This window comes from Sinohyriopsis cumingii, chromosome 9, assembly GCF_028554795.1.
Source record: "Sinohyriopsis cumingii isolate HCF-2022 chromosome 9, ASM2855479v2, whole genome shotgun sequence".
NCBI lineage: Eukaryota > Metazoa > Mollusca > Bivalvia > Unionida > Unionidae > Sinohyriopsis > Sinohyriopsis cumingii.
In genome coordinates, this window is record NC_142969.1 from 31,532,749 (window position 1) to 31,558,364 (window position 25,616).

Here is a 25,616-nt window from a genome sequence, read left to right on the forward strand (position 1 = left end):
TCTTTATTTTTCTCTAGTTGACTTCTTACTATCGAAGTAAGTTGGGAGCTAATTATTTTCAAGTCAGCATTATAAGAATAAGGTGAGTGGATCCTTTATTTTATTCATTTACTTAGATAAGTTTCACCCAAATTTATATTTTTATAAATATTACATTTGCATATTGATGGTAGATAATGAAACAAATGTGACAATTATCCTTCATTTCTGCTTTATAATTTGGTAACTTTAATCTGATGTATAGTTACAGAAATCATAAACATATCAACAGTAGATGATTTGTACACACATTTGATTAGAATGAGATGGTAATTGCTATAAAAAAAATCATAAATGTCGCCAATGACATATTTTGCTTTTATAGTTATGTATAATTATTGGTCCTGTAGTGAAATAAATCTTGAATATACCTGTAATATTGTAATGCTTATGTGACCTTCAAGTCAGGGCATATGTTTACTTATGTGACCTTCAAGTCGGGGCATCTGTTTACTTATGTGACCTTCAAGTCGGGGCTCATGTTTACTTACGTGACCTACAAGGTAGGACATCTGTTTACTTATGCTGTTGAAAGCTTTTGGATTTGTTTAAGTCTAGAGAAATGTTTCCTGCAATAATCCTTTCACCATATAATAGGAAAAAAGGAAAGAATATATAAACAAGAAATTGCAAGTAATTATGTCTTGCCTATGAGAGGAACATGATCAGTCATCTGACTGAATAATATACACAGGGATTTCCAGCCAAGCTTTTTGGTCAGTAATAACAAGACTTGGCTTTAACATTATTTTTGACTATTGTTGGCATTACAAGCTGTCGATAACCTTGCCTCGGGGTGGGTGCGGGTGGCAGGGGAATCAAGTGCCCTTGAACTGGGTATCATTTTTACCAATACATGGTTATGCCAAGGGTTCATATGCTGTACTCTAAAAAGATAAGTTCACAGTTTTGTAGGAAAGTCAAATAAGCAGAAGATAGGTGTGAACTTTGGAGCAATCAAAAGAAAACTATTAAGTCTTCATCCTTCCCTCCCCCACCCTGATAAATGATGATGATACAATGGCATGTGGCAAGTATTACATCTGGTGATCTCAAAATGGTGCAACAAGGGCTGTGGAAATAATGGTCACATATTATTAACTGGAAGTTGCTGGAGTTGCAGAATTTGTTAACAGGTACAAGAATTGATGACGCATTGGCTGCACTCCAGGGTATGTCTGTTCAAACGTGATCACAGATTTCAAAATGACTTAGATATGATGAACGAGAGGCCTCCCTCATTTGTGCAGCGCGATGGGTGAAAGTATACTAGTGTTTTCAGGCATGTCCTTAAGTCCTTTAAGCATTTGCACATGCTTTTGCTTTTTTCTTCAGATCCTGATGATTTTTATTGCTAGCATTCCATGCTGTACATGGGTGTGTGGCTGTAAACCATATATGTTAATTGATGATCAGGTTTCTATGAATTCAGCTAGCCAACTGAAGATAACATTCCAGATAGACAGGGGGGTCCCCGACTGGCCGAGTGGTCTAAAGCGCTCTCCGTTATAATCACTGCAGTCTCACCTCTGTCTGCGTGGGTTCGAGTCTCAGATTCGGCCAGTGTGGGTATGGGAGAAAGCTTGCCAGTAGCTTCTCGTGGGTTGGCGGTTCTTTCTGGGGTTTTTCCGGGTTCTTCCTCCACCCTTAATACTGGCCGCCATGTATAGCCTATTGTGTGCAGAAAAGTGGCGTTAAACCCTACAACAAGAACCAGATAGACAGATCCTATGCAGTATTAATTTCATGGCCTACTCTTTATTGAGAAAGGATCAAAGTTGACACAGATCATACACACTTAGTGGTCCTTCCATCCATTGGTCTTTCATCAGATTTGGGGGGCATGCAGTGAATGACTTTTTTTTTCCATGAGGTTGAAACACAAATTTTCACCTCCACAGACTATTTTACTAACAAGTCAGCTTTCATTTACAGGAATGGTAGTATCATTATTGAATTCACCCTGGAGATGGTAGACATAACTGCAGCAGACATAGCATTAGCACAGGCTAATTTGGATCTGGCCAAAGGAGTACCAATAGTATTAGAAGGACAAACTATTTATACCCAAAATGTGACTGTTGAGGGCAAACAAGGTGAGTGCCAAATGCTAATATTAGGTGAATAGATGTCATTCTGCAGTATTTTTATTTCTGTTTCTTTTTCCATAGGCTTTACAAGGAAATGGCCGAAGCTATATCATCCTGTCATTCCTACATAGTGGCTGCACATTCATATATATATATATATATATATATATATATATATATATATATATATATATATATATATATATATCTGGGTTATGTTATCACAGAAGATGTTGCAGTTTTGATCTTTCCTCATGGGAAGGGCTATACTTTTGGATGATGAAACTGTACTCTTGGGGACACATAAAGTAATACTTAATGCAAACTATTGAATTGTCGTGGGTTTTTTGGCCATAAAACAGTGTTACAAAGACAATAATTGTGGTTACTATCATTCTTGTAGATGCAGGAATTATTTAATTGATCCGATTATTTATCCTACAATCTGTCAACATATACTTGTCTTTTTGTATGAACTTGTTATTGAGCATTAATTGTCACAATTTAAAACAAAATAATGTTTAAAAATTGTTAGTCGATGGTATTGGAAGTTAAGGCTGAAATTGAGGTTCAGACTGATTGTCTTTGCCTTCATATTCATGGTTTGTAGCAACCTTAAAATCTATCCATGGAAATTCTTGAATCGCAACTAAATTTAAATTCATAATTACTATATATCTCTTTCTAATTATCTGTCTGTTTACTTTGAATTCACTTGTTGACTAGGTACCAATTTCACGATTTTGTGCTTGCTTCAAACAGTGATTCAACCCAACAAAATGTGATCCTTCAGTGATCAATTTGATAACTTTAAAATCCACCACTAAAAATGTTATTTTCACACAATCACAAGAACTGGTACTCACAGGAATAAATACATTCAGAATATTTATGTTTCTTCTATGAAAATAGTTAAATAATCTATCATTCTTTGGTGTTATGCATTTCAGTCCCAGCAGATGCTAATTATGATGATCAACTGTGTATATTATATGTCGCCAACATTGGAGGAAGCTGCCCTTCTAATTATGAATGTGTCGTGTCAAGTGGAAAACCAAACTGTCAGTAAGTGGTTGATACTTTAATTATCATTGTTCATTTTTTCAAATTGATTTTCAAGGAAAAGGCAAGAGAATGTGGTTCTGTCTGTTAATTAATTGATATTGTCGTAAGTTTATTTCACCATTTAGTTTGGAATACTGCTTTAAACAGACTTTAAATGCAATATTTTTTCTCATGTGTTGTATAATTAAATGTAAATTTGATTTCTTATCAAATCATTAGTGTCATTAATGCTAAATTTCTGTCTGAAAGTTTTTGAAAGTCTAAAACCTCATAGATTGGTAGATTGATAAACTACATTCTGCAGACATGTATCTTGTATGAAAATATGTGGGTATGATTTTCTTGGTAACAACGGCAGCAGTAACATGATCAGCATTAATTTCAGATATATTTTTAAAGTTGAACACTGTTTTCTTATTCCTGTAAATAATTAATATGGAGTACACTTTTATTGCCTCCGTAGCATTGCTTTCCTGTTCCGGAAAGTAGTGCATAGCAAGTACACAGTATTACATATGCAGCATTGTTTTGTTTTCTTGAACGTTGTCCATAGAGAGTACAGAATATATGCATATGTAACATTGTTTCTGTATTCCACAAAGTTGTGCGAAAGGAGTACATATTATTGCATTTGTAGCATTAGACTGGATTCTAATGTATTGTGGAACCAGTGTTACAAATGCTTCTTCTCATCTCTTATAGAGTTTAGATTCATCCCCTGGGGTGGGGGAAAACAATCAAGGGGATCATCTAAAGTGGTCTTTATGAATTGTTTGACTCTAATTACATTTTAATATTTTTATTTATATAAAGATGGGATTTATTAACTTGGAGTTTCTAACTGGTGTTTACATGCAGTGGCAGTTTATTTTGCTGTAATTTATGTAACTATGGGGCTATGTTTTGTTGATATGATTAAGAAAATGGTAGCTGCTATTTTCCTTTATTAACCTCAGCACAATTTATCCATTTATTAAATTTAGATAATTTAAAGGTGATGTCATTAAATGCATCTGAATAGAGGTCATCGAAATGTATTTTATCCGTTTATTAAATTAAGATAGATTCAAGGCGATGTCATTAAATGCATCTGAATAGTCATCAAAATGTATTGTTTCTAATTCCACTGTCTTTTCACAACCATTTCTATAGGCATAAGGTGATAACACTTGGAAATGAATTACTATGATATGTCAGAAGGCAATTAAAATACATTAATATGGATTTTTTTTTCTTCTATTTCTATTCCAGGCCAAGAAAGACTTCAGGTATGTATTTGATCTTTTATATTTTTTTAATCTTTAATATTACACAGTTCATCACATTTCTAAAGTGAAAATCAGATTAGGTTTTGTGACACGTGTTTTCTTTCTATAGGTTTCCACTCTTTGCTAGAGATGTAAGGCAGGTTTCGGATGTTTGTTTTTAATCTTATTCTGTTTTGTGTTTTTGATTGAATGCATTATTTTTATCAGTTAGCTGTTGGATTTGTTATTGATTATGTGAACATTTTTTAGTATGGTATTGGACTAGTATTGCTATTTTATTATTATTATTATTATTATTATTAAATGTTATTATTATTATTATTATTATTATTATTATTTACAGATAATTTTGACCTGGTGATCGGCCTGGGTGTTGGAATACCACTGTTCTTCCTGTGTTGTCTCATAATAGGTGTCATTATAGTTTATGTCAGGAGAGCCAAAAAGTGGAACCCAACACATGAAGATCTTGAGAGGTTAACTTATTCAGCATGTTATGTGTGTATATATATATATATATATATATATATATATATATATATATATATATATATATATATTCAGATTAGTTCTAGTTTAAGATTTAATGGGCATTGTTTATGACAAAATAGTCAATGAATTGTAAATGAAGGCAAATTGTAATTGATACGCATCATATTTATCTAGTTATGGTAAGAGGTATCCTTGACAACAAAATGTACATTACCATATGATTAGTGTCAACATTAAGCAAAATTGTCATGCATTTCATCATTACATTAAGAATAGGTACTTGCTACAATGCGGCAGTATTTACATTCAATCATTTATGATGACACAAGTATTATGTATTAAATTATGTCTGATGTTTTCCTGCCATTTCATTTTTATTTGTTGATGATACAAATTTTTGTGGATTTTATGGCTCATGTAAAGTTTACCATCAAGCACAACTGCATTTATCAGAATTTCTGTTTACTTACCAATCTGTGCAGTAATCAAAATGATCCATTATCATTTCTTTTTCTGTTGTGAATTATTTCCAAAGTTAAAGCTGAAACTTTATTTTGATTTGTAGAACATCTATGAGTCAAGGGTTCTTCCCATCTATGATACCTACAAAGATATCAAGTTGGGGACGCACTGGTGGGCCATTTTATGGCCCACAGGTTTGGGAGGAAGACTCAAGTACATCTAACTCAAGCAGTGACAGCAGACATAAGCATAGTAGAAACATACACCATGACTTTGATAACATGTACCAGGGAGGAATGAATGGTATGGATATTGGAGAATTTTTGCCTCATTTGTAGGAACTTTATGAGATGTGGGTATCACTTTATTTTGGCAAGTGCAGCGTCAGTGTTTTTGTTGTTGTAGAGTTTAATGTCATTTTTCAGGACAAGATAGGCTATACATTATACATGGTGGCCAGTATAAAATGGTGGAGAAAGAACCTGGGAAAACCCCAGAAAGAACCACCGACACACAAGAAGCTACTGGCAAGCTTTTTCACATAACCACATTGTCCGAATCCAAGACTCGAACCCACATAGCAGAGGTATTATGGCATGTATCCATAATGGTGAGCACTTTAGAAGACGCGGTGGCTCAGGGCCCCCATCATGTTGTCAAAATAATATCTTTTTGTTAAAGTTTTTGCGATCGAGGTGAAGTCATAAGCACATTGTCACACAGGTGAGACTGAGGCTAAACACAGGTGAGCTACTATTGAGTGTCATGAAATGTATCTTAATTTTTAACTTTCCTAGACTTTAGTACTACTTGCTTTTGCAAGATTTTTAATTAAAGTTTTGAAAGTCATGTACCTTCTTCATTGGAATAATATTAATATATTCTTCAGGGTTGTTTTCTGGTTTATTATATGTATTTGGCTTGTCTATGATGGATGTATTGACAGTAGCAATTTAAAGATTATGAAATAAAGTTGTCATAAGTCATATATTTAGTGAGTTCCTTTATTCAGTTGAAACTTATAGTGTAATACTACCATATGCCTGATGTTTGTACTGTGGTGTACTTTGAGGTTTCTTTATTGCCAGATCAAGAACAGTATTCTGTAATTCTAATACCTTTCAGAGGTTAGATATCTTTATCCACTGAACCTTTGTGTAGTCACAGATTAGAGGCCAGGTTGAATGAATATGAATTGCCTTACTGATAAAGTCTTGCTACGGTTGGCAGGTATGCCTTGTTCCATGGAATCCTTGTTTTGGCACAGGTTTGACATCTAGTTGCATAGAATCCTTGTTAAGAAACATGCTAGGTCTAGATATGTGTTTGACACCTTGCCCAAAGAACCCTTGTTTAGACACATGCTAGATACCCTTTTCCATGAAATCCTTGTTTGGAAATGGGTTTTACATCTTGTTCTACTAACCCTTGTATAGATACAGGTTAGACACCATGTTCATGAAATTCTTGTTTATACACAGGTCAGACACCTTGTTCCATATAAATTCTGTTGTTTTAACTCGTATACTTTCGAAATTGTTCCTTATTTGTATTATGTTATAAGTCAAATTTTCTCAGTCTGATTAATTAATTATTAGCAAATAGTACATGTTTTGTATCATTATCATAAATTCACATTTCCAATACAAAATTATAATGGAACAAATATTGTTGAGGAATTCAAAAGTGATATATATTCTCATATTTACAGCTGAAGATTCTGGTCTTATTTCTTTTACAGACTTTTTATGTGAACAGATATCATACAATTCTTGTATATTTCTTTTTATTTTTAGTATATGACAATCAGAGGACATCCAACTTTTCATGGGATTTCATGTATAATTATGTTAATCCAGATGAAAAGGTGAGTTCATAATACACAGTAAGATTAAAAATGTTAGGCATACAATTGCATTAATTCCATGGAATAAATGAAGAAAAGAACAAAATGATATTCAAGCTGTAATAAAATTTATTCATAAACCGATAAAAAGGAATGCCTTTCCATCAACAAAAAACGTTTGTGTCCAAACAACCTTTCTGCACACAGTTTTCATATTTTACAGTATCCTTAAATTTCAACTTTGATCATTCATTTTGTATTAGCACTTTTGTACAGTTGCCATATTTCATGTTGCAACTTTGCATGCCGTAGCATCCAATGCTCATTTATTGTCCGAAAATCAGATTATTTACAAAGGTTTTCATACAAATACTGCCTTTACATTACTCTAAGAAGTAGAATAGTTTTAGCTGTGAAAGTATAATAAATGTTGCTTATCTTCCTACATCGTAACATGATAGATCTATAACTTATTATGTTGCCTTGGAAATAGAAAAAAATTCATATTTAATTAGTAATATTTGTGCATATTCAGAAATTAATTTGGGTTTAACCTCTCTGATGGGTCACAAGCTTTTTGCTGGTGCTCTTGGTGATGAGACAGTTATATTTATCAGTTGTTCGTATATAAGCTCGTTCAAAAATGAGTTCAATAAAGTTTGAACCATCAAATGTAGTTGTTTTGCATATTGACAGTGTCCATTCCTGGGACTATTTTCACAACATAATCTGCATAGATATTGATAACATGATTACAGTAGCTATGTGACCATGGTTGGAAATTTGTTATATAACACTGCAAACTATGCAGAAAAGGTCAGCTCAACATATGGACTCCACTTTCTATGTAAAGCTCATATTTAACTCGTCTCTATTTTGGTTTCATTCAGATAGTATGTCTTTTATCATTTATCATTATACATTACTATGTTATAAACAACGTTGATTTGCTTTGTATATTTATTTTGTAAATCAATTGTATTTCTTTCTTCACAACTGAGTTGAATGTTTTATTTCACCATTTCAGTATGAAATTAAAAGACCACAGCATGACACACAACCTAATCCAATGTTTGGGGTATGTATTGAGATAAATACAACAGTCTTTTTTGCTAATCAGCAAAGTAGCTTTCATACATATTAAGCAGAGTTTGACTTAACAGTAAAGGTGACAGTAATTTTCATATGGCAATTTATTTTAATAAAAATATCATATATGGTACCATATAAACATCATATTTCGTACCATGTGAACATCATATTTGGTACCATATAAACATCATATATGGTACCATATAAACATCATTTGGTACCATGTAAACGTCATATATGGTACCATGTAAACATATTTGGTACCATGTAAACATCATATATGGTACCATATAAACATCATATTTGGTACCATGTAAACATCATATATGGTACCATGTAAACATCACATGTGATACCATATCAAAATATCATACTTGAAACTGAATATACTTGTATATACACTATTTTAAAGTTGGATCCTGTTAGTACTGGTTGACCTGGTGTCAGGATAATGTGACTGGGTTGAACAGTATGCTACATGTCCAAGGCATGATGCCTCAGTGCCAGACATAACTATAAACTGCCACACTGCAGACATCATAGCGATATTGCTGCAGAATTGTTATGCTACATTAAAAATCAAAATCACACAAACACACACACACACACATTTTTATATGCTATTATATTTGGCATTTGAGAACTTGATTATGAACTGTTGACCAGATTCCTTGGCTGTAAGTCACCAAGATAATATTGATGCTTTATTCATTATGTAGGGTACTCATTTTGTTTGAATCCACAACATAACAATAAATTAATTTTGGTTTTGGACCGCTTTGGTGGCCTGGTGGTTATAACATTTTCCTCAGATGTGGGAGGTTGCAGGTTCGAAGTCTGGTAGAGTCATACCAAAGACTTATGAAAATGGTACTGACAGCTGCTTTGCTAGGCACTAAGCATTAAGAAGTCAGTGTTAAGACTAGTCAGCCTGGTACCAATATGGTTCAATGTTCTGATGCATTACATAGTGGAAAGTCTTGCGTGTTGTCCAAATTCAAATGTTTCCTTCTTACCCTAGTATGCCTTGTTGATATGAATAGCCTCAATAGTGAAGGGCAGCCATGAAAAGTAAGCATCTCATTTTCAAGGATCGATTTTATTAGACCTTATTATGATAAGAACCTGGTGATCTTGATTGAGATAAGCATGTAATTTAAATGTATTGATGGAATAAACATATCTACAGATGTGTACATTTGTGGATTGTTAGTAGCTTTTCCTTGTTTCAAGAACTCACAACTATGGTGGTTTATTCTCTTACACGAACTGATTGTATCTAATAAAAAACATTTAAGATTTATTCTGAGACTTATATTTCCCACAAAGTATAACAATAATTTGAAAACATGAATGTGTGGTGATAGGTTCCCATAAAACCATGATGTTCAGAGCTGTTTAAACCAGCTGACTTCTCTCATAAAGCAGTGATTGTTGTTGTTGTTGTTGTTGTGGGGCTTAATGCCATTTTTCAGCACACAATAGGCTATGCATGGCGGCCAGTATTATTGGTAGTGGAAGAATCCGGGAAAACCCCAGGAAGAACCACCGACCCACGAGAAGCTACTGGCAAGCTTTCTCACATACCCACATTGGCCGAATCCCATAAAGCAGTGAAGCATCAGCCATGATTGGTGGTAGGTTCCAAGAAAATCATGATCAAATGGATTTTAATAATTGATTTGTCTCAAATCATGCTGGGAATGAAACAAATCGGTGGTGGTAGGTTCCAAGAAAGTCAATATGTTCAAGTGGATTTTAATAATTGATTTGTTTCAAAGCATGCTGGAATTGAAACAAGTCAGCGGTGGTAGGTTCCCATACAATCATGATGTTCAAAGCTGTCATATCAGCTGATTTGTCTCATCAAGCATTGAAGCAGCAGCCATGGGTGGCGATAGGTTCCAAGAAAATCCGATTTTCAAGTGAATTTTAGTAATTGATTTGTCTTGTGAAGCATGCTGAGATTGATATGTGAGATTATGGCAGATACAAATGCTTTTTACCAAACGATGTGTGTACCTATTAAGTTATATGTGTGCATTACTTTGAACTCAATGATTCTTTCCTTTAGGCAGCCATTAGACATTAGTTTCTCTAAGCCATGTAGTACAGAAAATGGTAACATTTCATTTTTAGTCTTATGAGCATATGTTCTTTTATTTTATTACAGAGGGAATCTGCTTCCTAGAAGGAAACAGTAAGATGTTTCAATACTTTTTACATTGCTGCCAAACTCAAAAATCTCAGAGGCCTAGAGGGTGCTTTGTTACTCGATGCCAGATGAGGAAAACAGTATATATTGTTGCATTTTATTGTGAATGCCAAAATGTTATGTTTTAGAAGTGTATATATTGGCTCATTTATTATGCACAATTTCATTCTAGATGTAAATATATATTTGAGAAGCAAATATTAGTCATTTACCTCAGGCATGAGTAAAAACTTACAATAGAAGTAGCTTATTATAGTCTTTCCTGTTGTTTTAAATGTTGCATAATAATCATTAATTTGAGACCTAAAATTGAAAATAGAATATTTATTTCTAATCAAGAGGCTACAAAGGTCAAGTTTGCTATATACACTTAATAAAAAGGGTTATTTTATCTCACTTCAGTGGGTTTTAAATCTGCATGCAGATCTAAATTTGATGATAGATGTACAATTCATATGCATTGTTTGCAGAAAATTAGAAGGAATTAACTTTAATAATGTTGTGGTCCTGACATTCCTATCTACAGAGGTTTATAAATGTAGCAAATTCATTCATTGTTAACGTGAAATGATATGGTGCAGCTTTCCTATTTTTGTAAGAGATTTTAAGTGGTTTGTTTTGGGTTATTTCAGTAATTAGCAACAATTTATTAGGCACCCACTTATTGAAAGTTCTATTAAACAAATTCTTCATATCATATATTTATAGGTTACTGCACTTGTATCAGAAGATATGAAAGCCTTTTTTCGATTAATATTGCATGAGTTCATATTTTCCCCATACAGATACAATGACCCTTCTTATTATATACCCGGTTTTTATTCTATCTAAGGCTTAATTTATTAAAGATACGTTATCGGAAACAAAGTAATTGAACTATATAGTATTCGAAAATACATACATAACCATTCATCATTACAGAATAACAATATTAATGCACACATAGAAACACCCATCATTCTTTGAGATTCATCATGTGCTTGACATTAGTTTAAAAAAGAATTGTCGTTTTGGTCTACTTAAAGTTCAAATTTTGAGTCGTATTGTCCATGAATACACATTGCAACAACTTTTACACGTGGTTAGGAACGGATTGTTTTTGTTGTTTTCTTGTTATTGATTCTACTAAATTCTGCTTGCAATGGATTGGATTTATTAGCTGTATCAATCCCGCACGAAGTACATGTGATTCAAGCACGGAGGGACCTTCATTGAATCAGCTGCATGTGTGTTTCTGTTCTGTCATTGATTTAAAAAGTAGTTACTAGTACACTATACTATTTTTAGACACGTACATGGTGCAATATGAAGCCATGCAATATGGACAAATACTGTACGCTTCTGACAATGTAATTAAGAAAACATTTAGCATGTAATAGACATGTTTTTATCATGTTATACAGACTTGGCCATAGCCTTGAATAGATTTTTTAACATTATTATTGTAAATAAAAACAAGGATTTTATTATCAAGGTTGAAAATTGTTAATGTGAACTGTGATAAATTCATATATAGTTCAGTAAATCTATAAATACCAAGCTAGCTGGTATAGCTTGCAAAATAGAGATATTAACAGCGAATGAAATAGAAAAATTGTTATGTTAGGAGAGGATATTGAGAAAATGAAATACTCTTGTCAGCAATTAGGTTCTACTTTGGATGTAATACCCCAAATGTTTATAGATGCTTCATCACATATGTAGTCTGTAAGCAGTGTTAAATGTAAAATGTATACATTGTTTCTTATCTATTTACATTTTATGTCTCTTGTATTGAACATTCATTAAATTATTCACTAATCTTTTTATAACTGTATTTTTATGTTGCTCTTTAATTTTAAACTGACAAGGTCTTGTGATGTACTTCTTGTTTGATGTTGGTAATATTTGCAATGTATTAAGTCCAAATTGTGGTTTACATGTCCATTAATATGCTTAGTTGATGAAGAGTAGGGCTTGACATATGTTTTCCTTTAGTTAAGACTTACTTAGTTTTTTATGGCTGTCATGTCTGTAATTCTTTATAAATTTTCTGTGGTTTTTTTTCAAGTTTAAAAATAGTTGTGTGTTGAAACATTGATCATTATTTATCTGTACCGAAAATCGGCAAACTTTTGGTAAGAACAGGTTCACTGTATCAAATGTGTACAATGTATTCAGTGACAACATGTTTCTATTCTTGAGCCTTGCAAATTTTCATGACAGACATTTCTCTCTACCTAATATCAAAAATTTTCAATATGGACATATTCCCTGTTCCTAACATCTGCAGTCATTCAGTAAGAACACATCTATACCTAAATTCTGCAAACTTTGAGTAAGAAAAATGTTCTCAGTACCTGATGTCTACAAATTTCAAAAAGAACATGTTATCTGTACCTAAAGTCTGATTTTTTAAAAGAAAACATGTACCTAAGGTCTGCATATTTTATCGAAGAATATGTTCCCTGTACTTAAACTTTGTTCTGTAAAAACATGTTCTTTTTACCTAGAATCTGTTACTTTCAAAGGTTACAAGTTCTGTTTGATTAAAAAAATGTATAATATTTATGGACTGATCAAGTATAAAATGTAAGCAGATATGAAAAAGTGAGATAGTACCATCTCTGTTTTACAGACATGAATTGCTTTTGTCTGCTAAATTATTGGATCCAATTAAATTTCTATCTTAGCAGTATTGACACGAGCTCAACATTAAAGATATTTCAGTTTCCATGCATCAGTGAACATGTTAGAACAACTTCAGTGGTAAAGAGCTTACTAAGCAAGTAGTGGACAATTGTCACTGGATTATAAATGTTTAACAGCTGATTGGTGATTGTAAATACTTTTTGTGCTTACATGATAAACAGGGAGTTGATCGTTGTACGTCAAATATCTGTGGAAAACTTTAGTCTGTTATCATTGGACATAGCAGTAATTCATCTGGAAGTTTTATTGTGAACATAAAGGTAATAAGAAAACCCCAAGCTGTAAACTACTTTTCTACACTGACTCATTACCCACTTAATACTTGACAATGTCAAAATTTGTTCTTGACAGTTGAGACATGTCTATTTAGATGCACACTTTTTAATGGTAATATTGTATTTGTTATGTCATAGATTATTAGTTTTTGTTTCTGATCCTTTGTTAACAAAATATTTACAACCATAGCACAATATTTTTCCATTCCTTGTGTATAAATGATATCATATTGATATCATGTGTCTGTCTTGATAGTTGCAATAAAATACTACAAGGAATAAAATCTTTGTTAAAATAGTAGACAATGCAACATTTATCATGGAATCTTGTGTTTTATAAGTGGCCTTTATTATTTTACTTATGGGACAAAAGGTCTTAAACATTTCCCTTGTATCAATCACTTGAAATTTGTCCATTCATAAATCGTGTTCAAAGATTTAATATCTTTTATCTTTCTTATAATTTAGTCATGAAATTCCTTAATTTGTATCTTATTTAACAAAAACAATTTATATAGTGGTGCAGTTTATAATGCTCAAAAATGTACATAACTTCATTTTAGGGCAACAGATCAGCACAATAGATAATGGTGACAATATATTACTGGTCAGTAAAATTGAATTTTTAGAGAGCTTAACATATATTTTAATCAATATGCCACATTTACATATATATATTTTGTTATGATGTTTTATAACTTGATTACAAATAAAATGAGAAATGTATGCTTGTTTATTTTCTTTCAAAACTTGTGCACATAGCTGATTATTGTATACATGTCAACCTCCCCGGTTTTCCTCCTGAGATAAAATGTGTCTCCTCTCCATCCCTACACTAGTTGAAATATTGTGCATGCACAGAATTATTATTAACAAATTTAACTTTAATTATTTTCACACATTGCTGTTTGTGTAGTATATTTATAGTAATGCTGTGATTACACGACTGCATTGGCTTAATATGGCACGACAGTTTGCTAATTTCAAGCAGAAAAAAAACAATAAACATTGTTTGATTCTTTTGGCAGGGTCAGTTGGCATTCATGCGTTCAAGCCAAGAACAGCATGAAGACATGCCACCCTTGATTAGTATTGAACTACACATCCACAGGTGTATAAACCAAAGAGAGTTCTTCAAAGTTTCAGTGCCCAGACAATAAAGAGCTGATTCCAGTTTTTTTGTGGGGGGTGTCATGTAGACACTATGGTGATAACGTTTTGCCCAGTATTTTAGTATAGGTATCTTAAGAAGCAAGCATATTCATCTAAATTATCCAGCTGCGGTTACTCATTGATTTAATAGCACAAAGACAAGGCATAATTGGCTGCTCCTGAGATTATCATGTTTTAGTCCACATCAGAATGTTTTGCTGTTCTTTGCTTTTCAATGATCCACCAAACTAAAGCAAATGGTTAATATTAGATAGCTCTATATACCATGATATCTCACCATCTCACTGATATGTGGGTTCGAGTCTTGGGTTTTGACAGTGTGGGTATTTGAGAAAGTTAGCCACTAGCTTCTCATTGATAAGTGGTTATTCTCTGGATTTTTCCGGGTTCTGACACGAATATACTGGCCAATGTGTATGGTCTACCATGTGCTGAAAATTGGTGTTAAAACCCAAAGCAACAATAACAACCACTGAATGTATATTTTATGCCTTGTTTGATTCAGATATATATGTTTTGCCAAAACGACAAAAAGTACTAAGTATGTATAACCTTCTGAATTTATAAAGATTGATTTATGTATCCTCTTGTCCTCACTAGTCAACATTTTGAAGGGTGAAAATTTCCCAGGGAATATTAAGATACTTCGTTGAACATTTGCATCTGAGATGACGAAAGTGTCAGAAAGACCATGGACGTACTTGCACGTATTCATACGATGATTCATCAGACTGCATTCTACAAACAATTTGCAGGTTAGATTATCATGTAGAATTAACTCGTTCTGAACATTAAAGAAGTCATGTTGTAGAAGGGGAATACACAAGCTAAATATTGCATTTAATTTGTTTGAACACTCCATGTCATCTACAGACAGAAGAATCAAACAGTTGACTTGATCTGACTCTGACCACAGCAAGAGTACGAAGTGGATGTAGAGAAGTTATAATGCAGTTGCATCTAATATTAACAGGTCCATATGTTTTTACATTGTCTTTAGACGCTTATATTTAAAAAATATCATATAACGGACCTTTTCAGAACCATTCAGTCCTCCACGAAACATAACTAATACCCGAATCATTGCTAATCTACAAGTTTTATGTTGTGCATGTGTGCATCTTCCACGAAAGCTAAATCTATAACTTCTTACCCTCCTGTTTGATATTATACGGTGTCTTTATGAGTATAGTGTGTGTAACCACACATACTATTCACATTTACAGGTGGAAAATTAAGTTATGCAATGCAAATTAGGGATCTGACCATTAATTTATTTCCTAGTTACTATAATATATTCTTTTTCTTTTTTTAAAATATTAATTTGATTAACACAAGAACCACACGTTTCCATTCGTTAGAGTTAGATATTTCTTAGCTTTGAAAACAATTGATGTTTCACACTATTTTCTTGTGCATTTTGCTGCTAAACAGGAGATTTTCTGGTATACACCTAATGACATAGCAACCCAAGAGTCCATTTTTTTGTGTGGGGGAAATTATACACAGGACCCGACCGCTCCCACATCGAAAATAAAATGTTAAGCTGACGTAATCGTCTCCTTTTCTTCTAATATCAAATAGCATCCATTCTCTCATATCCTCCACAATCATGACCTTACAGGTAACATTTATTATGATGTTAAGTGTAATTATTTTTACTTTTAGCCGTTCATTTCATTTCATTATTTGTAGTGATTTTGGATAGCTTTACCTCTAATACATCATGTAAAATGTCAACATTTCCAAGTAAATAAGAAGAGAAAGAAAATATATGAATAAAATGACTTCCATAATAATTCACCACCAACAGACCTACAGTAAACCTCGCTTAGAAATGGCCGACCTGACTAAAGTTTGATATGGATCTTTATAACACTGATCATCATGGGTGTCTTTTTCTAGCTAAGGCAACACGTGTTTCCCATTAGATAACATGCGAAGAGAGTAGAGACCCATATTTCATTGTACTCACTGAAAATCAAACCGAAATGTAATGTTGGATCTGCTTCCCCATCCATCCCTCTCGTATATCAACTCAGTACAAATACTACCAAACTTAAAATTGATTTATCTAGTATGACTGTTCTACGCAAAACTGGCTATTCAGGGCTTTTACAAAATTATATTTGGGCAATAAATCAGTCATATGTTCTTCATGTACACGTAGCATTCTAAATGATGTACACTACAAACACATATTCCACTCTTCACCAGTCTTTTCCTTCCTTCCTTAAAAACACTGATGGTATTATACTTCAAGAGTACACTTCAACAGAACCACTTTAGAACACTTTAAAAATTCATCCTCATCCTCATCATCCCAATCAGCATCATCTCTTTCTTCTCTTTCGTTCACTTTGGCGTATGGTGAGGTCTCAGTCAATATCTTTGATTTCTTATCTTCCTTTTGCTTTGCGATGTCCAAATCATTACAATTGTTTTCTTTTCTTCCATTCAGTTTGTACGTAAGGTGCCCCATTCATTATCATACATTTGTTCTCTTCCAGTCTGTTTTTATGTAAGTTGTCCAATCATTATCATTGCTTTTATCTGTTCCATTCACCATGTACGTATGTTGTCCCAAAATCACTGCATATAGAAAAAAAATATGAAGTATATTCTTTTCACCAAGAAAACACTGTAAACTGAGCTTGTTACAAATATTCCCCTTCCCTTTAATCCCGAAGTCAACGAATGGCCGGAGAAAGGAAGGAAAAACAACAGAAAACATTTAAGAACTGCTTATTTTATAAAAAGAAACACAAATAAAATAGTATTGCTTGATCCAGAAAGAAACTGGTGAAGAAAACATTTTGTACAGCGTTGAAGGATTCTGAGGAAAGCGTCGTATAGCAGAAGACTAATAGACATTAAGGTTTAAGAGAATATTTATATATTTTAAACATGAGTTCAAGGATAGTCTAGGGACACTCAGAAACAAGTCACATAATCCATTATTCGTCATATCACTTCTCACCAACCTTGACTAAAATTCTCTCAATGTATATGTTGACTATGTAAGTTTAGATTCAGTGGCCATGATTTATGTTTCCTTTTCATGCTTGGCGTGGAGGTAAAAGCTCGCCTTTGCTTTTGAGAACTTTAACAACTCAACCTAGCTTAGTTTCTAACAAAAAATCAAGACGAATCTTGACAGAATAGTATGTATTTCATGGTCGCAAAAGTTGAAACCATTTGAGCAAACAGTTTAAACCAAATTCTATTTTGAATTTAAATGGATTTAAGATACACCATTTGAGCCACTAAAACAAACGTGATGTGATATCTAGTTCAACAGACTACATTACATATGATATAACTTATTGTGGGCATGACGATGAATGCGCAACTCAGCTGATTCACAGATTGCATGACACAATACATGCATTTTAGTTCTATTAAGGATGAGCGTGCCACACAAGTGTGAATTCTGAATATCAGATATCCGATTGCGAAAAAAATCAGCTGATTTACGTGACGAATAATCGACATTTAATACATTTGCGTGGCTTGGGAATATTACGAAGTTTCATTCGCATATACGCACTTATTGTTTGCACGAGAGAGCAATATCATAATAGTTGCTATTGGTGGTCCACGTTACAATATATCGAAAAAATAAATAATGCCCACTTTAAAAACGCTTAACGTATTTACTGTCCTTTGTTGTCAGGTGTGTTTCTTTTTATTACTTCTAACTATCCACTGGCCTATGTGGGAAATGAATTAGAAAGAAACATTTCAGACTTTGATGACTTGTCGACTTGAATACATTTACTCATATTTTGTTTTATTCCTCGGTAGACGTCGATATAATTTAGTTACTTTGAATTAATCGGTTATCAAAACAAGTTTAAGTTTAAGTCTGTATATACACTTGGTTAAGGTGAAGTCTTTAATACGTATAAAGTATAAAAGAAATCCTCTTCCAAGCCAAATGTTATGAATCGTTCCTGGAAAGCATATCATGATCATAACATACAAAATAAGATAGCCGGTTCAAAATCTTACGCTTTCTTATATTAAACATAGTTTACAACGGACACTAAGGAGAAATATTTTTCCTGTTCTTTGCAAAAAATTTTAGTCACAGAACTTCATTTCGTGTCATCCTGTTTAAGCTGGAGTCCATTTACAATTTCATTTCGCGTCATCCTGTTTAAGCTAGAGTCCATTTACAAGTTCATTTAGTGTCATCCTGTTTAAGCTAGAGTCCATTTACAAGTTCATTTCGTGTCATCCTGTTTAAGCTAGAGTCCATTTACAAGTTCATTTCGTGTCATCCTGTTTAAGCTAGAATCCATTTACAAGTTCATTTATTGTCATCCTGTTTAAGCTAGAGTCCATTTGCAAGTTCATTTCGTGTCATCCTATTTAAGCTAGAATCCATTTACAAGTTCATTTATTGTCATCCTGTTTAAGCTAGAGTCCATTTACAAGTTCATTTCGTATCATCCTGTTTAAGCTAGAGTCCATTTACAAGTTCATTTATTGTCATCCTGTTTAAGCTAGAGTCCATTTGCAAGTTCATTTCGTGTCATCCTATTTAAGCTAGAATCCATTTACAAGTTCATTTATTGTCATCCTGTTTAAGCTAGAGTCCATTTACAAGTTCATTTCGTATCATCCTGTTTAAGCTAGAGTCCATTTACAAGTTCATTTCGTGTCATCCTATTTAAGCTAGAATCCATTTACAAGTTCATTTATTGTCATCCTGTTTAAGCTAGAGTCCATTTACAAGTTCATTTCGTATCATCCTGTTTAAGCTAGAGTCCATTTACAAGTTCAGTTCGTGCTATCCTGTTTAAGCTAGAGAGTCGATGTCAAAATGCCTTGTGATTGCTCTAACGTCCGCATAAAGATTATTACTTTAATTTTTTTCCCAAAAAAGTAACGTTTATGTATTGCAAGAGGGTATTTGTTTTACAGATTTCTTTGAGAAAGTATTTTCCCCCCTTACTACATGAATTCCAAGCAATAAAATATATATCACTTTGATGAAGCGTATATTACTTATGTTTTAACAACTTACTGATTAATAGGGAAATACAAATATTTCCAGTTTAAATAAACGGAAGTATGTTCTCCTTATCTTTGGCTGTATCCATTCAAATGTGTTTACCGCATTTTCTTGCATTACTTGATCTCTTTGGGCAGCAGAGAGGGTGGACAGACCAATTTTGGAAGCGTCCAAAAACCAAAAATAAGCCTTCCTACAAATGATCGAAAAATAAAAAGCGTCGACAAATTTAAAAAAAGCGTGGACGTTACTGAGAAAATCTCTCCGGGGCTTGTCTAATTAATATTACTCCATTGTCGTTGGTGACTTTTTCTAGTTTATTATGCAACACGTTTTACGCAATTACGTCTACACCGAGGTCCCACCCTCTCTGCTGCTATTCATCCAACTATTTTATCAAGTCCAATACGATATCTTGTTCTAGGATCATGCAACGCTAACGTTATAAACCCGTGCGGAGTAGCTTGCGCTCTTGAAAAGAAGTTTCTGAATTTAATTATATCCATGTCACAGCTGCACCAAGTTTGATGAATATTTCTCATCGTGTGTGTATCATCTCCATTAAACACAACTAAAATATTACAGTTATCTCTGATCACTTTTGGTATTTGTGTGTTTCGTTGAGTAACATAAATGACATCAGTGTTTTTATGTCTACCTCGAGAAAAAATCCTAGCTGGATTTGATTGTTTATCCAGCATCACATCATCGTATACAACCCAATTATTAATAAATCCGTCTATGGAATCAACTGATGGTGCTTCATCAATATCGGTTATAAACTAGATAATATCGTTATCTTTATCTATTCGTGCTTTTCTTTAAAATCCTTGAGCACATTCTAACATCGTTGATCATCAACTGATGGTGCTACCAAATACAAGTTATCCCACTTCAATCATCTCATTATAAGATTAAGTAACAACTGTGTCTTTCCACTTACAGATGGTCCTATTATTATCATTCTTATGGAATTTTGTAACGCAGAATGGTGTTTGACAGGCTTTCGTTTTCTTGTCGCTGAAAATCAATTATATCCATGCTGTATAAAATATCTATGGATTTATATTGTGTGAAGTGCGGGACGTGTACCCCGACGGATACACTAACAACTATTACCACAAAAAATAATAGATCAGTGGTTACGGGTAAGTGTACGCGGTGTGGTACAAAGAAGTTTAAATTTATTCCCTGTGATAATTCAGGAACAAAGTCAGCGTTAAAAAAAAAAAAAAAAAAAAAAAAAAAAACAGGAGGTGATATTGCAGCAAAATTAACAAAGTTACCGGGAACTCCGTGGGCCAAATACCCAGGAGAAAAACATCTACCAGGATATAATTATTGCGGTCCTGGTACTCGACTCGATATTAGGCTTGATAATCAGGATCATCCAAAACCAGGCGAGGAACCAATAAACGCTATTGATAAAGCATGTCATGCTCATGATGTTGCGTATAAAAGCAATGATCTACAACATAGGCATATTGCAGATGTGAAATTAATTCATGCGCTAGATTCTATAAAAAATAAAAATATCAAAGAAAAATTTGCTAATTGGTTAGTAAGATCCGCGATGAAAGGTAAATTAGCACTAGGGGCTGGTAATATATAAAATGGAATCGATTTATTATTCTCCAAGAGGATACTGGAAAGGTAAAGCAGCAATTAGTAAACTCGCTGATGCAGCAGCAGTTAAACATTCTACTGCTAAAGCGTGGTTATCCAAACAGGCAATATGGCAAATTTATCTACCGCGTCCTAAGAAAATTAATTTTGCACATTTCGATGTTGGTGTTCCTAATGAAGTTCATCAAGCTGATATTCTGTTTTTGCCACATGATACTGTACGTAGAAAAACGTACAAATACGCGCTAACCGTTGCTGATGTTGCAAGTAGATATCAAGATGTAGAACCGCTATCAGCGAAAACAGCATCTGAGGTAGCCGATGCTTTCAAAAGAATTTATCAACGAGGTGATCTGCGATGGCCACAGCGGCTACAGGTTGATCCTGGCAAGGAATTTCTTGGTCCAGTATCATCGCTGATGAAACAACATAATACCAAAATACGACGAGGACATACTGCAATTCATCGTGATCAGGCAATTGTTGAACGATTTAATCGAACACTTGCTGAGCGGTTATTTGGATATAAATACGCGAAGGAATTTATTCAGGATACGACATCTCGTGAATCGGTTGCAAGATTACCAAGTGTGATAGCAGCGTTAAATAATGAAATAACTAGAACGACCAACATGAAACCTATTCATACAATTACCAAAAAAAAATATACCTACACAACGACGTGATCTTTCAGCACAGCCAGTATTAGGTAATATCACTGTCAGATATTTATACGAGCCCGGTGAACTCGAAGGTGGTAAAAAAGAGCGACTGATCCTACCTGGAGTGTTACCACACACAAAATATCCACCGTGACAAGATCCTCAGGTAGACCCGCAATCTACCGATTAGATTCAACTGCTCCTCAACGTGGATTTGTACGTGAACAATTACAAGTAATTCCCGAGGATACACGGTTACCACCGCGATCACTTAACTAGCTCCGTTACGTCGATTACACTCAAGACAGGTCAACATGGTATTTTCTCGTGTATGACCAAGATTGTTATTTTTTCTGTCTACGGTAAATTGTCTTGGATCATTTTTCAGATGCCGCCATAACATTATACAATTACAACTTGCACAATGATTATTCTGTTGTTGTTTCAGCACAATGACAACGTCAGTGTCTAGATCAAATTCTCGATTATTTTTTTGATCAGATTGTTTATAACCAGCTAATTTTTTTCTTATTATATCACTTTGACATTCGTCAATATCATCACTAATCAGTGACTCGTCCAAAACGATTCGTCTCAATTGAGATATTTTTCTAACTCGAGACACTGCAAGATAAACTAAGTTTGACCATTCGATGTGATCATCGACAATCCAAACAACTGTATCAGAGATAGTCAGTCCTTGAGATGAATGAATCGTCATTGCGTATCCTAGCGTCCACGGGGATTTAACAACACGTAGAGCATCTTCAACAACATTAACATCAACTGCGACAATATCATTCAGCACACGATTCTGTTTCCTTGACTCGGTCTGTCCTGGTATATCAACATCAATATTCTGCCGCCGTGTATCAGCTGGTCGATAACATAACGGAACTGGCAGCGTCGGAAATTTTTCTCGTTGTAACTGAAACAATTCCCGTTGAAGTTTATCACGAACTATCTTTCTACTTGCAACTATCAGATCATTTGGTCGCCATGTTTGTAGAAAGTCGTTCATGGGTGTTTCTGAAATTATTCCACGCATTACTTCACACTGAATTTTATTCGGTTGTAGTCTGATTAATTTTTTAAACCGTTTCAACGTTGCATCAAGTGCTCTATGATCATCAGACACTTCTTCGTAATAATCGACAAATTTCTTTAGCCATCCATGTGGAGATGGTCCAATAAACGGTGGTGGTTGACCATGATCGCCGCACATTATCACGGCAGTATTTCTTGTTAACAACCAATCTAGAAATGTTTTTAATGTTTCCAACGACACAGTGCATATTTCATCTCAAATAATGATCCTTGGAATGTATTTCTCGCCCATCCTTAAAGAAGTCCATGTATCACCCTTCCATCGAAAGAAGCTGTGATAAGTACACGATTGCACTCCTCGTTGTTTCATTTCTCGCGCGAGTCTGTGTGTAGGTGTCAGCACGATCATATCTGATTTTTGAAATAGTTCGGTCGCTCAAGTGGTTTTACCAGATCCACCCGGTCCGTTTATGTATATCGTTTTATATTTAGCTATTGGATCATATACCGATAGTAACAACGAAGTTGTCGATGATATATCTGATCGTTGATTTTTATAATAATCATCTTTGATCGTAACATCTGCTGATTCTGAATAATCAAGTATATTTTCTTTCTTTATTCTCCGTGAACCCCACGGTGCATTATCGTCCCTAAAATCGTCCAACAACGTTGCATATTTCTTATCGATATAGAACAAATCCGTTGCAACCCTAACTGCGGTATCAGGAAATTTATTTATCATAGCAAGTTTATGCTCAAGTAGGCCAACATCGATGATCTTAAATGCGTGTACTGAGGCGATTCTCCATCCATATAGCTTATAATCGTACCTAATCGTGTTTCATTTGATAAATAAACATCCTCGCGGTTTATAAATATATTTCTCGCTGCTGCATCAGCAACTATAAAATCGTATTCTGTATCATCCAGTATTAATCGTGCATGACGTTGTTTATGATCATATGCTCCACCTTGAGTGAACTTTTCTATTATTTTTCTTCCAAGAGCCTTTGCTGTTTTATCGCTAATATTGAGTTTAATCTCGAGGATTCTATGAGCATCTTTGATGATATCATCCTTGAAAGCATCGGGACATTTTTCTCTAAATTCTTTAATGACCTCATCGAGACTGATATTTTCCCTCGGTGGTAACCAAACCTCGGTTTGTTTCTTATATGATATAATTGCCTCACTAACCACCAACGATACCAATATCGCACAATCAAGCATATATTGTAATAAAACTATTGGTGCCCAGTGTTTTTCTGAGAAATGTCTACCAAACCAAGCATAACATATCATATGAAAATCCATAGCAAACTCGAATGAATCAACACAAGCAAATCCAGTTAGATCAAAATCCGGCAATGGTCCATTTATCGATACTCGCGTCATTTCATGTGTTGGATGACTGAACCTTGCAAAATAGTTAGAACAATCTCCGTTTCCGAGAGAACTTCCTGGATAACACGCAACCATATCAACAGATATCATATCGTTGTAATTATATTTGGTATTCCACAATCTGCCGTGGCCATACTTTACACAACTTGATTGGATATCCGAAAAAAATTCATTTCTGGTTGGTTTCCACAATTTTTTTCCTCTAGCAACATGAGCTGCAACAGATGGAACAGTAAAACAGTTGCTGAGCAACTCATGAATATTTTCTGAATATTTCTGAGCAAGAATTTTCATTTCCTCATGAAGGGATTCTTTACGATATATTTGACCGTTCGGTCCGACAAATTGATCATATTTTTCATCATCTGAGCTTTTAAATAACCACACTGACACAGGATCGTTTTTATTTATTTTGTTAATAAAATCAAACATGTTATCATCATAAAATTTAACAGTTCGATTTCGTGGAAACACTGTTACTGCGCTAGTTCATGCATGCGCGTTATGATCAATAATTTCAATCGAAGCTCCTTTTGATTTATACTTGGATTCATATAATATTTCTTCTGTTATCGTCTCTACGGTTATTGGGAATTTGAATTGTTTTCCTACCTCAGTGACATCTTTGATAGACGCCCCGGTATCTTTAACCGTTTCGCCCCACTCATTTATTATTTTACGTCTTTTATCTGTTAAACCGTTTCCACGGGCGTCTTTTGTAAAATGTTCTTTTATTCGTTCGGCTACACAGTTTATTTTTGAAAATTTCATCGGCGCCAGTTTATCAACGCTAGGTTTTTCATTTATCACATAGATTCCATAAACAACCGCTGTTGCAGGATACGCTCGCTCATAATACGGTTTGTCAATATCGATTAATAGACCTGGTTTGGAATTTCTGCTTAGTATGACAGTTTTTTATTACCTTGGACGGGATCATATTTGTCACGGATAATCCAGTTATCTGTTTCTGCAAGTATGACAAATTTTATTCTGAAAAGATAACTTTTATCATCGAGCTGCTCAATAATAGCTGTTGCTCTTTTGTCATTCATCGTAGCATTGATGATACCTTTGGCTTTGACTTTGTCATTGCGAATAATCTTGAACGTTGACCAGACATGAGGTGCACCATCTGCGTGA

The 25,616-nt window shown here is 34.0% G+C and overlaps 1 protein-coding gene across 1 annotated transcript in view; it reads left to right on the top strand.

Annotated features, from left to right (window-relative positions):
- The window catches only part of LOC149791500 (uncharacterized), a 125,570-nt gene extending 111,309 nt beyond the window's left edge, over positions 1 to 14,261 (top strand). The window contains exons 38-46 of the mRNA XM_089969436.1: positions 18 to 82; positions 1,975 to 2,135; positions 3,080 to 3,194; positions 4,446 to 4,462; positions 4,806 to 4,938; positions 5,520 to 5,719; positions 7,213 to 7,283; positions 8,290 to 8,340; positions 10,528 to 14,261. Of these exons, the coding sequence (XP_089825562.1) occupies positions 18 to 82; positions 1,975 to 2,135; positions 3,080 to 3,194; positions 4,446 to 4,462; positions 4,806 to 4,938; positions 5,520 to 5,719; positions 7,213 to 7,283; positions 8,290 to 8,340; positions 10,528 to 10,545 (831 nt within the window). The 3' untranslated portion in view covers positions 10,546 to 14,261. The remainder of the gene's footprint in view (positions 1 to 17; positions 83 to 1,974; positions 2,136 to 3,079; positions 3,195 to 4,445; positions 4,463 to 4,805; positions 4,939 to 5,519; positions 5,720 to 7,212; positions 7,284 to 8,289; positions 8,341 to 10,527) is intronic.
- The last annotated feature ends 11,355 nt before the right edge of the window (positions 14,262 to 25,616 follow it).